The sequence below is a fragment of the Limanda limanda genome, chromosome 6, assembly GCF_963576545.1.
Source record: "Limanda limanda chromosome 6, fLimLim1.1, whole genome shotgun sequence".
Lineage (NCBI taxonomy): Eukaryota > Metazoa > Chordata > Actinopteri > Pleuronectiformes > Pleuronectidae > Limanda > Limanda limanda.
Genome location: NC_083641.1, coordinates 9,017,668 through 9,034,690, shown reverse-complemented (window position 1 = coordinate 9,034,690; position 17,023 = coordinate 9,017,668). Strand labels below are relative to the sequence as shown.

General features: G+C 40.9%; 1 protein-coding gene across 1 annotated transcript; it reads left to right on the top strand.

Moving 5' to 3' along the window:
• The first annotated feature begins 1,786 nt into the window (after positions 1–1,786).
• Positions 1,787–16,506, top strand: appbp2 (amyloid beta precursor protein (cytoplasmic tail) binding protein 2). The gene is made up of 13 exons (XM_061072820.1): positions 1,787–2,144; positions 4,946–5,034; positions 5,559–5,710; positions 7,773–7,896; positions 8,348–8,516; positions 8,640–8,729; positions 8,903–8,970; positions 9,055–9,160; positions 9,260–9,384; positions 9,885–9,970; positions 10,767–10,957; positions 12,172–12,337; positions 12,516–16,506. Exons 1-13 carry the CDS (start codon positions 2,007–2,009, stop codon positions 12,776–12,778), a joined length of 1,767 nt encoding a protein of 588 aa, XP_060928803.1. The 5' UTR covers positions 1,787–2,006; the 3' UTR covers positions 12,779–16,506.
• The last annotated feature ends 517 nt before the right edge of the window (positions 16,507–17,023 follow it).

The window sequence follows — 17,023 nt, the reverse complement described above, 5'->3', positions numbered from 1 at the left end:
AACACAAAACATTTTGAGGTTAAGGCGATAAAGTAAAAAAATCTAATAAAGAATAAAATCAAGATATGGGGAATAAAGTCGAAATATCAGAAAAAAAGGAAAACAATGTTGAAAATAATGTCAAGCTAAAGGAGAGGTAGAATTTTGTTTGCATTTCTTGCATCTGTGATTGGTTATCATTTGCAAACGATATGGGAGATTACAGAGGAATACTGGACTCCCTGGAAAATATTTTTCATTAAGCAGAGCATTTATGCTAATACACCAAAAGCAACTAGGTCTTTAACAGCAACATGTGTGAAACAGAACAATCAAGAGAAAGACACTATTAGAAAGGCAAAAAGTGAAATACAATAACTAAAGTAACAAGTAACAATCGTACTTTATACCAGTCAGGTACATGTAGGCACGGTTTCCCTTAACTTCCCTTCCCAAGTTAGATAATTAACATATATTTGAAGCCTGGAATTCAAATATTGATTTAAACTATATTCTCAATGTGTATTTGTGCATCATGAATGTCCCAAGATACATAACATAAATCGGATCTAGACTGATATGAAGTGTCTGAGCATTTAAAAATGGTCATTCAGAACAAGAGTTCTTCTTTGGGCCATGCCCAACCCTTCCACAAAATTCTGTGGACATCGGTTTAATTTTTCCTGCATAATCTTACTAACAAACAAGCGGCAATGAAAACAAAAACCTTTTTCTGTCTGAACGTGAAAAGCATATCTCACAAGCCATTTATCTTATTGGCTTCACACTAGTAAATCCATTGTATATTGCCAGAGGATGAGCAGATCCGAGGTTGGTTTGATTTGGACATGCGGTACATTCAATATTAATACAATGAATAATCAACCCGTGCTCTGTAGCAGTCCCTGGGGGTGGGGCAGTGTGACTTGAGTCTGCGGACTGAGTTAAAACTTCTCTTAGGTCCTCTGATAAAATCAGAGACTTTATTTTGAAAAGTTGTTGCGGTCTGAATTGATTGTGTCAATTGCTTAACACAGCTCTGAAATAGTTGACATGTATGTATGAAAAAATAATACCAGTTCACCCTCCATCCTTCCCGGTCTTAAGCCCTTCAGTCAAGTTGTTGCCATGACAGCCTCTAAACTACATATGTGAACAGTAATAAAGCAAATTCAGTCTCATTCTAGGGAAAACATTGACAAAGTCATCATCGTCAATAAACCAGGTAGGATGAACACATAGCGTTCTAACTTTACTCTGCACCATAGACTGTTTATAAAAGAGCTCTGCACACACCCTCCGGCACACAAACAATAAAAAGTGACACTATATTGTACAAATGTTTGAGGAGGACTCACTAATGACCAGGAATACAAGTAAAACCACATTATAGACAGTTTAGAAAACAGACATGTTGAAGAACAGGCACTGCACTAGTTAAGTTTATTAAGGGTCTACTTTAAAAGAACATAACCCTTCATTCATTTGTTTATCAAACAATTCCACGTCAAAATGGCTGCTGAAATTTTTTTTTGCACAACATGAACTTCATTTGCTACATTATTACTAATTTAAACTATAGCAAAAAATCCAAAAGACTTTTTCAAAAAGTCTCAATGTCTAAAACCCATTATTGTTGTATTATTGAACAAAAACAGAGAGAACACATAATATCTGACAGGTAAACAAAAACAACACTTTCCCCCTTTTCAGTGTAAAATGTGTTTTTCCGCATCGACTGCACGATGACGTCAGTGCGTCAGCGCCTGTGGCTGCGTGCGTCGGGACGGGGGGGCTCGGAGTGGCTGGAGGGTCGAGAGAGAGAGAGAGAGAGATGGGGATCGAGTAGAAGCTGCTCGGCTCGTAGCAGGGACTCGGCGACGCTGCGAACGTGTGTATCGTCATTTACAGGCGAATGTTGTGTGCGGACCCGTGGAGGAAGTGCTTCCGTCGCGGCGAGGCAGCGACTGTAGGCCGAGCCGGGGACGGCTGGAGCTGCTGGGGCTTTTCTGGAGAGGGAAAACAACATGGCTGCGGTGGAGCTCGAATGGATCCCAGAGACACTGTACAACACGGCTATCTCGGCTGTGGTGGACAACTACAGCCGATCGAGAAGGGACATCCGGTCCCTGCCAGAAAACATACAGTTCGATGTCTATTACAAGGTGAGACCCTCAGATGCACGGGCTCGAGGCGTGTCAGCCCCCCGCCTGTCGTGAATCAGCTGCTAGCTTTAAAGGTTAGCTCGGAGTGCGTTAGCTAGCGAAGATGAGAAACTGCTTTCTGCGGTCGAGCTGAGGAACGCGTACAGTTAGAATCCCATGCCCAGGGTTTCTCTACAAGTCCTGGTAGCTAGCTAGCATGTTCGTCTGTATAGTGACCGTTCGTTCAACGTGGATCCTCCAGAGGCATCGATCCTGTAGCTAATTACACCAGGGACTGTAAATGAGTAGTGTCCGTGTTGTCACTTGCAAACTGTTGTTGACTTCATTTCAAGGAGCCGTTCTCATGGCAAATATACTTGTTGTGACGTGTCTGAGCTTCTACTTCGCTGGCACTTAATTAACCTCACAGAACAAGTTTAAATATTAATATATTACGAAACATCAATCTGAACATTATATTCTGTTAGTTCTCAGGACATTTGATTAGGTTAACTGTTACAAACAAGTGTAAACAGTGGAGCCTTTGAGTCCTGAGCCGGGCCTCGGTCAGAAATACTGAGAGTACTGAGGAGTACAGTTTGCTTTTCAGGTGTCAGCCACAGGAAATCTATAGCTGGCAACTTAAGGTCATACACCTCAATCAGAAATATATATATACAATGTTCAAGTATTTATTTAAGTCTATTTCTTTTTTTACAGGAACAAAAATAGATAGACTTGCCATTTAAAGTGTGTTACAACAAAGGGTTTGACTGTTAGGCCATCTAGGGTCCATCCAGACTTCATATGTTTAGAGTATTTTTCTTTCTATCCTCTAATGCTCTCCTTGCCTCCTCTCTGTCCCTCTATGAGCTCTATCTCCCATCTCTAATCTAATATCCCTGTCTGTCCATAGAGGTAAACAAAGACTTGAATGAACAATTAGTAACGTTGTTTTAAATATCGCTTGTGTAAACTCTGAGAAGATACTGGCATTGTACTGTTACATACCACAGGTTATGCTTACTACTATTTAGTTTGATTGTAGTCATTTAGGTGGGACATGTACAGAAAGTCATCATTATGAATTGCTGTAATTCTTGGAGTGTTAAAAGAGGTGTATGATATATGAAACCTTTTGATATTCGGTGGGGGATTTCCGCCATAAATTACTCTCTGGTTATCACTTTTCACGAAGACATGAAACTACAACTGTATCAACATATGTGTCACACACATACTTACTCATATTCATTACAAAAATTGGATACATTATGTCAATGTTAATGTCAACTTTATTTATATAGCACACTTAAAACAACTTGGTTGACCGAAGTGTTTTACTAAGTAAAATGTATAAAATATAACATATAGAATTACCCGTTTCATTTTATAGTCCTGATTTCTCATTCTCAGCTTCTTTTGCTCACTTTGTGAAACCTCTGTGCTGGCTCATACTCTCTCTGTCCCTATTTATCTAGTTAGTCTTTGAGAAGCTGACTTACCAACAGAATAACCATTCATGATAGGAACTGTTGAATAACCAGGTATATTCCCACAAGTACTCTACCCTGGTTAATAGGAGGATCATGAAACCAGATTCAATAATGTGTGCTGTTGCGTAGATATTGATGAACACCGTAAAATTTGAATTGAACCAACTTCTTTGGACAACTTAAGCTTTAATCAGGATTATGAACTTGGTAAGACTATGTCAAAACGTTAAAAAACACCAACAATCAATTTGGCCGTCAACTTTTTAAAATACAACTGCTTCCTAATGAGATTCTTGAGGAGTTTCTTTCTGTTCATAAAGTAAAGGTGGAAAAAATTCTGTACAACAGAAAGTAGTACTATCAGCTGGTTCCCCGTCATGGTTACACTAATAAAACTAAAATAAGGAGCTGCTGACACCACAATAATCATGTGTCTTTCTGAATCTCTCCTTAAGTCAGTAGTTAGCAGTGGCAGTGAAGGTGCTTTAAGCTAAATGCTATCATCAGCATGCTAACATGCTCACAGTTCTAACATGCTAATATTTAGGTATCACAGTTTGGCATGTTAGCATGCTGATGTGAGTAATAAACGCAATCCAGCTAAGGCTGATATAAATGTCATAATCTTTACAGGCATTAGGTAACACTCCAAACTATGTGGGCTAATCGTCTGCAACTGCTGACTTCATGTACACAATCAAGTATATTTTCCTTCATCTCTTCTTTGAGTTTTCATTTTAGCACTAAAAAAGAAATAGTTTGCTGTTTCCACCAACCCTTACCAGCGCTCTGATAAATTAGCTGCTCATCAGCCAGTGTAACTGGGTTTAAAGCCCAGGGTTCCATAGTAACCTGGAACTTTAAACTGGCACAATCAAAATAAAAACATGTCACTAGTCAAATATTCATCTGTGGCTTGGATAGCAGGATCCAGTCTCTCGAAGAAATAAACATCCCTCTGATATTAAGGGAGACTCGACCCAATAACTGCAGTTGAGAGACACAGCTGAGACTGGTATTGTCCCCCAGAGACCCCACCACAGAAAGCCATTGAATATAACAACTTCCAGCTCAGTGCATTTTGATGACAGGCCAGACATCAGCAATTTATTTTGTTTCAACTCCCTGAACAGCACAAAGCATTTTCTAAAGTTAAACTTAAAACACACCCACAATAGAAAGTACGATGAAAATGTTGTACCTTAGCATTATTATTCAGATTAGTTATTACCAACATATTCAACATTGCATTATAATGGAAGAGATGAAATCCACATTGTCAGTGACACTCATGCTAACCTTTACCTTCATCTCTTTGTGTTGCAGCTTTATCAGCAGGGCCGACTCTGCCAGCTCGGAGGAGAGTTCTGTGAGCTGGAGGTGTTTGCTAAAGTTCTGCGGGCCTCAGACAAAAGGTAAAAACACAAAGGGACTAAGCTGTCCCTGAAAGCTTTTACCTTTCACAAGGACCCATCTTTTTAGTCCATTAAACAGACTGCAAAATAATCGGTTCATGCTGTAAGTACTGTAAACTGCATTAACTTAATAGTGGATAATGTTAGAAATAATTTACCTAATGTATAAACCATGGCTTCTCCTCAGCTATTGTCCTCTTAAAAAAGGGGGCAAAGGTCTGTGAAAGCAAATAATTGTGACCTTGATGTGAGACATGAAAGCCCTGTACAATGTTTTGGAGGCCTAAGGTGAAGGTAAATTATTGATGTTCTTATAATGTTATCTATGTGCTGTGGGTTGTTCCAAACTGCATCGACAGGCTTGATGTAAATGAGGCCTACGACTGCAGGCTGAACACCTGTAGTCATCAGCATTGTAATTCATTAAGTTGCCAGACTTTCGGTCTGTCAAGATTACTGATAGCCACTGACTTGTAGTTTTCCCAATACTGACATGGTCCATGTCTTTTTCCTCTTTTCTGCAGACACCTCCTGCACCACTGTTTCCAGGCCCTAATGGACCATGGTGTGAAAGTTGCCTCAGTTCTGGCCAACTCCTTCAGCCGCCGCTGCTCCTACATCGCAGAGTCTGATGCCCACGTCAAAGAGAAGGCCATCCAGTTTGGCTTTGTGCTGGGTAAATATTTGGGAAGGGTCCAGAGGGTTTTACACAGAAATTTGAATATGGAGACAAAGATACAGAGACACAATAGCAGAGAATTGGATCTAGAGATCACTTGCAGTTTCTTTTCACACATGCACAATAGCATAAAATCCTCTGTATCAAATCCTCTGTATTAATCATGCAAGAGGTGGAATTGATGTATAAATTCTGCCCAGAAACTATCGTGACATCTTCGTCTGTCTCTTCTATGCATGGGTCACTGCCTTCTCAAGAGAGATATTTGTTTTCTTTTCATTTATTTCATTTTTGCTTCTGTCACATGTTAGAAGCGCCACCACCCACCCACTTGCTCATGGTGAATACACCCCCTGTGTTCTAGCATTGAATTCTTAATACAGACTTTATAGTAGGGGGCCGAGCGGAGAAAGTCTTATCCAGAGCCTCTTTGGGTTGATGATGCTTCTAATACGCAACAGACACAAAAAGGAAAAAAATATCTCCCACTAAAAAAGCAGTGTCACACACTGACTGTGTTGTCAAGAAAATCACATGACCTACGCAGTGGAATTAGTAAGTCACTTCCAGCCTCAGCCTTCTGCATCCAACTGCTCCATGTCTTGTCTGATTAATTCAGAAGTTTGTTGCTGTTGGGAAAGCGTCTGTGCAGAGAACCTCTTGCTGTGTTGGGCATGTGTAAGAGGCAAACTGTGGGTAAACTCCCTAGTCAATTATTCAGATTCTACCCACAGGTCATGTCTGAAAACGTGTGGCATACAACCATTACCTCTAAGGCAGTTCAGCAATAGATGAGCTCCACAGCTACACCGGCAATATGAACAGCATTGTTCAGTCAGGTAGAAAGCCTTGATATGCTAGTAACCAGCCAATCCAGTAGCCAATAATGAGGGTGGCTAGCCTTGGTGTACTAGTTACCAGTCAGGGAAGCTTATGAGCAGTCAGACTAGTAGCCACTGTACTTCTGAAGGGAACTTAGATTCCTTGGTTACTACTTAGGTCAAATTAATAGTTTGCTTTTTATTTCCGACCACTGGCCCTTCATTTAGCAGCTCCTGCGTTTCATTGGCGAGATCAATAGCTGGCTTCAGCAGGGATAAATCCTCTGCTTACTTCTCAGGAGGCTTAATTTTGTAACCTACACTGGGCCATAGGGTCTGACTGGGCCAATCAAGGACACTCACAGAGTTGTCCTTAAGCCACTCCTGTGTTTTCTTGTTTTTGTGTTCAGGGTTGTTGTCCTGTTTGAAGTTGAACCTGTGGCTCAGTCTGAGGCCTTACTGTGTGTGCACAAGGTTTTCATTATACAATATCTCTGTACTTTACTCTGTTCTGTTTTAACTCAATCCTTTAGATACAGAAATGAAATTTTCTGCTGCTGAAAAACATGCACAGCATGAAGCTGTAGACACCACGCTGCACTTCTGGGATGGGCAGGTGATGAGAGGTGCCTGGTTTCTTCCAGATACAATAATAGAGTCGGGGCCATACAGTGCAGTCTTGGTTTCATCAGACCAGAGAATGTAGTTTCTCACAGTCTGAGTCCTTGAAGTGCTTTCATGTGTCTCTCAATGAGAGGAGGCTTCTGTCTAAGCACTCTGACAGGAAGCACACATCACTAGAGGACTGAGGTGACAGTTAAAGTTTCTTCCATTGCCACACAGGATCTCTGGAGCTCCGAGTGACCATTAGGTTTTTGGTCACCTCTGTTGTCCAGGGCTTTCTCAGTTTGACCTGGCATCAACACTATGAAGAGTTCTGGTTATAACAAACTTCTTTCGTGCCAGAATCATTGAGGGCCCTGGGAACATTTAATGCAGCAGATATATTTGTGTAGCCTTCCTCAGGAACATCAGCTCAATTTTGTTTGTCAGAGAAAGGTGTATTTAATACTTAATTGATATGGGTTTAAAATAAAGCATTTTTTTAGCATTACGCTGTCAAAAAAATGAATGGGCCTTAATAATTGGTAAATACATTGAAAGTTTTCTCAAACCACTCACAATTTGACCAGTTACAATAGGTGATGCCGAAGTAACCGGATGCTGTTTGATTCCAGGTGGATTCTTGTCTGATGCGGGTTGGTATGGAGATGCAGAGAAAGTATTTCTTTCGTGCCTGCAGCTGTGTACGCTGCACAGTGAGGTCCTCCATTGCTACCGGGCTGTAGAATGCTGCGTCAGGTCAGTCACAAAAAAGCTGTGGACATTCATTGTGTAGTTATACTTACCAATAACTTAATTTAAAGACCCTTAGAATGTGTAAATTGCTTGGTTTAAAATCTCCAAACTTAGTTATATTCTTTTTTATGTTTTGGGACAAAGCATCTATGTGGGGCTCCCTCAACCACTGAATCTGTAGATACTACTTTGTGACGCTTTTTTTTTCTTGTGAAGAAAGTCAAAAAATAAAACTTTGGCTTCTACAGTTTGTTTGTGTTACGACTGATACACCTCTACAGAAATGCAGTAGTAACCCACACAGAGCATCTCTGAACAAGTGGTTCAGCTTCACTTAGTGACTTAACGACAGATCAGAGTTATAGTTGCATCAGATCAGAAATGTAAAGTCAGTAAAAACATAGGCTTTACACACCTTAGATTGTTACTCAGTTTTATGGTCTTATTTACACAGGCTGCTTCATGTCCGCAATGGTAATTGTAAATACCATCTGGGGGAGGAGACCTTCAAGCTCGCTCAGTCTTACATGGACAAACTAGCCAAACAAGGCCATGAGGCCAATAAGGCTGCGCTGTATGGCGAGCTTTGTGCCTTGCTCTTTGCCAAAAGCCACTATGATGAGGTATGTACCTTACCTTTAACTTTCTGTGACTGAAAAATGTGTAGTGGTCTTTTACCGTGTGGTGGTGGTGTTGAGAAATATGTAGCTCATCTTTTTGTCTGCACGTGTTTCCTTGTGTCTCAGGCATACAGGTGGTGTATAGAGGCTATGAAGGAAATAACTCCAGGTCTGCCTGTCAAAGTAGTGGTTGATGTCCTCCGGCAAGCCTCCAAGGTAGCATTTAGAGTGGTAGATTTCTATTTATTTCTATTGAAAAATGTTATGAAGTCACTGCTGGGGTTACAGTGTCTGCACATAATGTGTCTCCACTACTACACATCAGCATCAAAAGGAAACCCTTTGAGCTCCAGTCCGTGTGAAGTTTTGACCTTGTGTTTCTGCTGCAGGCCTGCGTGGTGAAGAGAGAGTTCAGAAAAGCAGAGCAGCTGATCAAACATGCAGTGTTTCTAGCAAGGTAACCTGCTGTGTCTTATAAGTCTCAGCAATATTCTTCTTCTTGTGTATATATCATGGATTCTGACTGTGTGGTGTCTTACAGAGAACATTTTGGACACAAGCATCCCAAGTACTCGGACACGCTGCTAGATTATGGATTTTACCTATTAAATGTTGACAACATATGTCAATCAGTGGCTATTTACCAGGTAAGGAGAATTATAGGCAATATAATTGTATACTTTTAAAAAATATTTTCGAGTTAAGTATATCTGATCTAAAGTCTCTTCTCTCTGTAAAAATTCCAGACGGCGCTGGACATCCGACAGTCTGTGTTTGGGGGGAAGAACATCCACGTTGCCACAGCCCACGAAGATCTGGCTTACTCATCATATGTGCACCAGTACAGCTCTGGGAAATTTGACAATGCTCTGTGAGTACAATGAATCTCTCAAGCCCGGTACAGCTCCTTGACCAGCCAGCTAATTACATTAGACATGAGCCCCCTTGTAGATGAAGCACATGATAATGACTCACACTGTGGTGGTGTGTTCTGTTACTCACTGTACTGGTGTTAATGTAATGTGGCTGCATGCTTTGGGTGTGTGCCATTATATATATTTAAAGGCACTGATCATTTTAGACAATGAAGTCGATTTGGTGATATAGCAAAGAGCTGAACAGGAAATGTTGTCGCTTTTTGCAAATCAGTCAGTTATATTAATTTCTCTGCACAAAGGGCCTCATTCAAAAATTTGAAAACACTCCGACCTCTGACACAGAGATTCACTTTTGGAATTTGAGTTTCAAAACAACTTTGTTTGTGGGAAACACTCTACTTTCGCAGAAGTTTTCTTCCTGAATAGAATACAGTTTTTAGCCTAGCTTGAGTTGCATACCAAATTTTTGACAGCTGCTGTGTTTGTTTCTCAGATTCCATGCAGAACGTGCCATAGACATCATAACTCACATTCTGCCTGAGGACCATCTGCTGCTGGCCTCCTCCAAAAGAGTCAAAGGTAAGAAGATGATTTGCCACTGCCCACGAGGGCACAGTGGAGAAGTATCAGACTATTCAGTCAGACAGGTTCTGTGGCCAAGCAGACTGCATTTAGCTACACACTAATACATTTTCAGCTCTGTCCTGATGAGCGCTTTAGCTCCATCTCCAATGTAATCTTGGTGAATAACCACAATACAAAGGCATATCAAGTTCACAGTGCATGTGTGTGTCCATTTCAATTGATTTCTCGAATAATAGCTCAGCTCATCCACGTGTTGGTTAGAAGCGGTGTGTGGAAGTATTAAAATAGGTGGGGGGATGACGCTTCTAGCGTGTGACAGACACAAAATGACAAAAATTAAATAGAGAAAAAGTGGTGACATACAAGTAGAAGACACCGACAAAGATGTCAAAGGAGTTTGTGGTGATAAGAGAAGACACCGGTGTCGGGTGCTGTAAACAAAATCACGTGATCTTCTAGGCAGAGTAAATGTGTCACACCCTGCCTCTGTCTGCTGCACGGGGCTGCTCATCCGCTCGCCATGACACAGAGGATTTATTGCTGTTGTGAACGCGTCTTTGCAGAGAAGCCTCGACGATGTTGTGCATGTTTGATAGGCAGACTCTGGGTAAGATCCCGAGCCAATTCTCTGGATTTTACCCGGAGATCATGTCTGAAAACAGCTTTTGTCTATATGTGGTTTGCATATCTCAAGAACCTTTAGATTTGTCAAGCAGCCGCTTTTTACTTGCCACGGTTTAGTTAATGCTATTTGCACTAATATTTGCCGCTCATTTTTTTCATCTGCTAGCCCTGATACTGGAGGAAATTGCCATCGACTGCCACAATAAAGAGACCGAAGAGCGCCTCCTGCAGGAGGCTCACGATCTGCACCTCTCATCACTTCAACTGGCCAAGAAGGCCTTCGGAGAATTCAACGTCCAGACGGCCAAACACTACGGCAATTTAGGACGACTCTACCAGTCCATGAGGAAGTTCAAGGTTTGTCTGTGTTTGTGTGTTTTGAAGATGCATAAAGATGGTTTGCGAAATTAGTTTTATATATAATCTTGACCTAGGGCTGCTCGATTATGGAAAAAATCATAATCACGATTATTTTGGACAAAAAAGAAATCACGATTATTCAAACAATTATTAATATGTGCCCTTTTTTTTTTTTTTAAATGACTAACCGGAAGTACCAGTCACTGCCGGTTCCGGTAAACACGGATTACGGCTGCGTGTCTTATTCCTCCGTGAAACCATGCAGGCCAGTCAGCGGGGCCGCACTGAATGCTCTGGGGGAGGGACTGAATTGCGAATGCGCTTGTCTTTACAAAAAAAAATGCCAAAAAATTGGGTCACAAAACAATGATCTGATCACAGTATGTCATAACTCATGATCTAGCTGCATCCATTTAGATTAATCCGAACATTAAATTGAAACATCCCACTCATCTTTTTGATCACATGTGAACTTATCCTTGGTCCTTACTCAGAGCCATAAATATATAGATATTCTTTTGCTACAAGAACCTGAAAAATATATATGTATATAAAAAGTTTGTGTATATATATATATATATATATATATATATATATATATATATATATATATATATATATATTATCATTCTGACTTGTCAAAACAATATCTTTGATTCGGTTTTAAACTAATCAATACTCAAATTTGTAATTACATAGTAAGAATCAAACTAATTTTGTCACATGTCACACATATGTCTCTGTACTTTCATCAGATATCTACAATTCAGTTGAATTATTATATTTTAATCTTTAATTCCAGATTCAGATATCAACAATTTAATCCTGTCTAGTCATAATTCACGTTCTTGATATCTACAACTTCACACTGACTAGATCAAACTTAATTTAAGGTAGATGAATGACGAGCTTTAAACCATGCACCAATAATAAATATTTTGAAATAATTTGTTATGGTATTGGGACCTTACAATCATTATTACCGGGCTACTCATAATCCTGGTAAAGCACTTACTTTACTTTAACCCCACGACCCATCCATTCTTCTGTGTCAACAAAGCCAGTGACTATTGTACACGATCAGTAGTGTTGCACAACAGACAACACTGTTTTATCTTTTCTCTTTGTGTGGATATTTTAATACGGCTGCTTTATCCATACCTCCCCTTGTTGTGTGTTTGTGCCTGCTCCTACGGATGACCTTTCACCAGGAGGCAGAGGAGATGCACATCAAAGCCATCCAGATCAAGGAGCAGCTCCTGGGCCACGAGGACTACGAGGTGGCTCTGTCTGTTGGCCACCTGGCATCTCTCTACAACTACGACATGAACCAGTATGAAGACGCAGAGAGGCTCTACCTGCGCTCCATCGCTATTGGTCAGTTACTTTTTTTTCACAAAGAAACAGATACTGTTTTAGTCTCTTAAAGAAAAATTGTAGAGATTTTAAGCCATGCCAGGACCCAGTGCTGTGAAAAAGATAACTAATATCCAGATTAGCTTGTAGGTAGTATGAAATTATTCTTTGATGTGTAAAAATTGCTTTGTCCTCACAGGTAAGAAACTGTTTGGAGAGGGTTACAGTGGGCTGGAGTACGACTACCGAGGCCTGATCAAACTCTACAACTCAGTGGGAAACTACGAGAAGGTGTTTGAATACCACAACGTGCTGTCCAACTGGAATCGGCTTAGGGACAGGCAGTTTGCTGTGGCGGACGCTCTGGAGGATGTCAACACTACGCCCCAGCAGACCCAGGAGGTGGTGCAAGCTTTCTTATTGGCTCAGAGCTTAGGCCCCACCCGCCCCTGTCTCGGCTGATTTTATGAGTGATGAGAGGAAAAACGGACACTTGGGGATTAGCCTGGTGAAGATGCGAAATGAGCCCAAATGTGATGCTTCAGTGGCACACAAATAATTAGTGATACACAGTTAATCAACGCGTCACTGGCAAATGAGTTGGCTGGTGTGGTCAACTGTAAGCTGCCAGTGTGCACGCGCACGCGCACACACACACACACACACACACACGAACACACACACTAGAGATAACACCATTGTCAAACCTCATTGACAGACACCCACACAAACCACCAGGATGCAACTTCAGACAGGATGCAGCTTCACCTCACAGATAATACTGTTCCATTTCTCCAAGAGAAAGAGAACCCATGACTGAGCTGGGGGGGTTCAAAAAGACCTCAAACATCCTGAGAGGATGACTAATGACCCCTTCTCCTCACTAGTCCTGCTTGCCTTTTTCTTTTCAGTTTGGAATCTGAGGACTTTTTGCTTTTGTATTTGAGCCAGAGTAGCTCTCAATGCCATGACACTCATTGCAGAACAAAACCATATTCTCCAGGATTGTGAATTACAGAGCATCTGGACCCCACATGAGAAATGTTTCAGCCCACATCCATCAGCATCATAACTCATTGGATCACATGGAAGTTGTCTAATATTTGACACTTGTACAGTGTAATGATACTGCAGATTGTACACCTATATTTCAGTTGAAGGCTTCTTTGTTATTTCTTTTGCAAGGAAATGAAAGTGGACTTGTTATGAATTGCTTGGTGGAGATTAAACAGTGGAATGTGTTGAACCAGTGGGTAAATTGTTACACACATAACAGGCTTCACAGGTTTGTTTTCAATTTGTTTTATCAGTTTTTTCCAGCTTAGTCCTGACATAGCATCATTAAAATGCCAATAACTTATATACAGAAGTGTGTTTATGTAGCCCTTTGTTTATGCTTTCCTTACTGAGTAAACAAGTCAACACTATTTCTTTAAAAACAAGGGACATGACTCGGAGTGAAAAGAGGATGATGCTACATGTACAGAGGTTAAAAGCCTCCCTTTCTTTGTTCATGTGAAGGTGTGGCTTTATGTGTGTGTCTGTTTGCGTGTGTCTGTTTGCGTGTGTGTGTGTGTCAGTATTCACAGATATAACTCTGGGTGCCAAAGTGCTCCACTGGTGACTACCAGCCTTACACCAGCTTCAGTTATGTCTGTAGACGGACCCATACTTCTAAGTGCTAAATAAACTTATACCCTTAAGGGTACTACAATGGGTACAAAAATGTGGTGTGTATGTGAGTATGTGTGCCCGTGCATCTGGCCTTTCCTCTCCACTCCAATATCCCATAAATGCAAGGATCCATGTATGTGTTTTTTACTGGACTTTTTCTTTTTGCCTCCATCAGTCAAAGTGTTTACGACCAAAATCTCATCTTTTGTTTCCTCTCACAGCTGAACTGTCTCAGTGCAGCTCTTAAAACTGTGACGCTCACTTAATCATCAGTAAAAATTCATCTTTCCCACCAATCTGATACTTCATTGATGTCGCTGCTTAGCTGCTGGTCCACTTTATATTGAAAGGATCGGCTGACTCAAATTTAATTTAAAAAGAGGATTTGTCTCACTTACCCGAAGTGAAGCTTCCTGAACTTTAACCAGATTTTCATAGCTGAACAATGTTGAATCGGCTGACACATTGCATTAACAAAATCTTCAATATTAACCATATATTAAGGATCCATTGGTTATTCATATAGTTAAAATAGAATTTCACTTACACTACACATATAACACATGCAATTATCTCTAGCATTTCTCCTGTAGATTAGATTTTATCAGTCCAGCTTCGTCTGTTAAACTTTCATCCTGTCAGAGATGATCATGGCTGGTAACTCATAACAAAACAATTCAATGTAAAATCCTACTTTAATTTACAGTGACCCATTACAATGAACGGTAAAATGAATGTAACTCTACAGTCACAAATACAGTCAATGTGTAAAGAGATAACTGATGGGAATTTGCTCTGAACAGTACGTCCTGATGGAATGTGTGAGTCCAGCTGGAAAACAGATTTTGGCATTAATGTCTGCAAAATTAGTGAAAACGTGATGCCTTCACGTACCCCAGTTTTTTTAATAACTGAAGAAATGAAGCTTTGTCTTGATGTTGCTTAAGTGCTGTGGCACATCTCTCCCTCGAGAAGTGATGTGAGTCAGTGGGTCCAGCTGAGGAGGTCCAGCCTTAGTCCCGTTAAAGGACGCTCCGCTCCACTCATGGTGCTTCTACAGGCACGCCCCCCCCCCACCCCCCTCAGTGACAGGACGTTTGCACAGTGTATGTAAACCGGAGGTCGCTATTAAATCAAGTTCACTAGTCACCCTCCCTCCTAACTCATTCATCCTCTTCTCCCTTCTTCCCTCCCTCCCTCCTTCCTACCCTCAGGCCTTCATCCTCTTCTCCCGTCTTCCCTCATCCCTACCCTCATCACTTTATCCTCTTCTCCACCTTCATCGCAAACCTCACCCCTTCATCCTCTTATCCCTCCCTCTCCCATTTATCGTCTTCTCGCTACTGCCATCATCCCCTCATCCTCCATCCCCTGCCTACCTTCCCTCATTAGTTCATCCTCCTCTCCCTCCTTCCTTCATCCCATCATCCTCTTGTCCCCACCAAACCTCATCCCCTCATCTCCCTCCATCCTCTTCTCCCGTCGTCCCTACCCACATCTCTTTATCTTCCTCTCAATCCATTTCTCATCTCTTCTTCCTCTTCTCTGTCTTTTGCTCCTCCCTATCTCCTGATCCTCTTCTCTCGTTCCTTCATCCCCTTCTCCCTCCTTCCCTCAGACTTTCAGTCTGCACCTCAACATCTTATACATAATTTCAGTGAAACCTTTCAATGACACATTGTTGTGGCGTGGTCTTGCAAGTGGGCAGTTGAAGATTCAAGATTATACCATTTGCAGATCAGTGTGTGTTATTGTGGAGCGGGGCTTATTGCATGATCAATACATTTCTTGCCATTGTGAAGAAAAACTGCAAAAATTTAATGGGGAAAATCTACCCTGAGATACTCGTGCATTGTTAAGAGGTTTTGTTCATTCGATCTGTCTCATCCTCTGCTACACTTTAATCAAAGGTAATTTCTCTACTTGTTTAACTTCAGTCTGGTCTGTTAGGGCTGTTGTGTTTACCCCACTGGCAAGAGACTCCTGCTTCTTCTGTGGTGGAGACAGATTTCTCTCTGTGCCACCTGTAAAAGTTCAACAAAGCTCCTGTTCCCACTGATTTTGACATGAAGTGTTTACTGTCCATACTGAACCTGAAGTGTCAGTATGGCCGACAGGAAAAAGAAAAGTACATTTCGAAAGATGGACTCAGAAGTGTTTTGAAGCAGTGTTTAAATGTATTGAGAGTGTCTTTCCTTTAATATGACCTCGATAAATCAGCTGACTGGTGGAATGTAGGAGACAGGGTTTGACTCGACAACCTAGGATTGTCATCATTGTGATCTGAAAGGGAATGAAATAGTTGTAAGGGCTGGAGGAGGGGCGGCGGGTCAGGGCGGGGTGTGGCTGTGGACCTTGGACAAATGTTAAATAAAGCTGTGATCTCTCCTTTCAGTTCAGACGATGTGACTGACACCAAATGTGATGAGGGAATGTTTCACTGTTGTCTTGTTACTGCTTCACTGTTAGCTGCAAAAACATTAAAACTTAAAGTGTATCATTGATCACAAACACCACATGGATCTCTCTTGTATTCACACCTTTAACATCCCGGTGAAACGAAACATGACCAGAAAAATGTAATTGACAGATTAACATTGATGTACATGTACTAGAAATTATATAAAAATATTAGAACAACACTTACATCCAGTAAAATAGTTGGTTCAATGGCACTGGACCCACAAAACATTTGCCAAAGATTCCATTAAAAGGATGATTTACCAGGGATGCATTAAGCACAAGGCTCTTCCTCAGACATCTGATGAAGAGCAGAGTCACTATCTTAAATACCCACAATCCATTTTGAACAAATCATATATACATATCACAGCTAAAATAAATATACATAAAATAATTGTTTACAAAATGAACACTGATGTAAAAAAAATACATTTCACACCAACAGTTGGTGTTCTATAACTAAATGATGCTAAATAGCTGTTATAACTACTATTAAAGGTGCCTTATTAGTTAAAATAGTGACATTCAGAGTAACACCTAAAAAAATGAGGCCTTTAACATTTTTCAAAA

Coding starts and splice junctions, on each gene's coding strand:
- appbp2 (XM_061072820.1), top strand. CDS start 2,007: ATGGCTGCGGTGGAGCTCGAATGGATCCCAGAGACACTGTACAACACG. Junction 5,711..7,772: donor CCAGTTTGGCTTTGTGCTGG/GTAAATATTTGG, acceptor GTTTGATTCCAG/GTGGATTCTTGTCTGATGCG. Junction 9,161..9,259: donor AATCAGTGGCTATTTACCAG/GTAAGGAGAATT, acceptor TAAAAATTCCAG/ACGGCGCTGGACATCCGACA.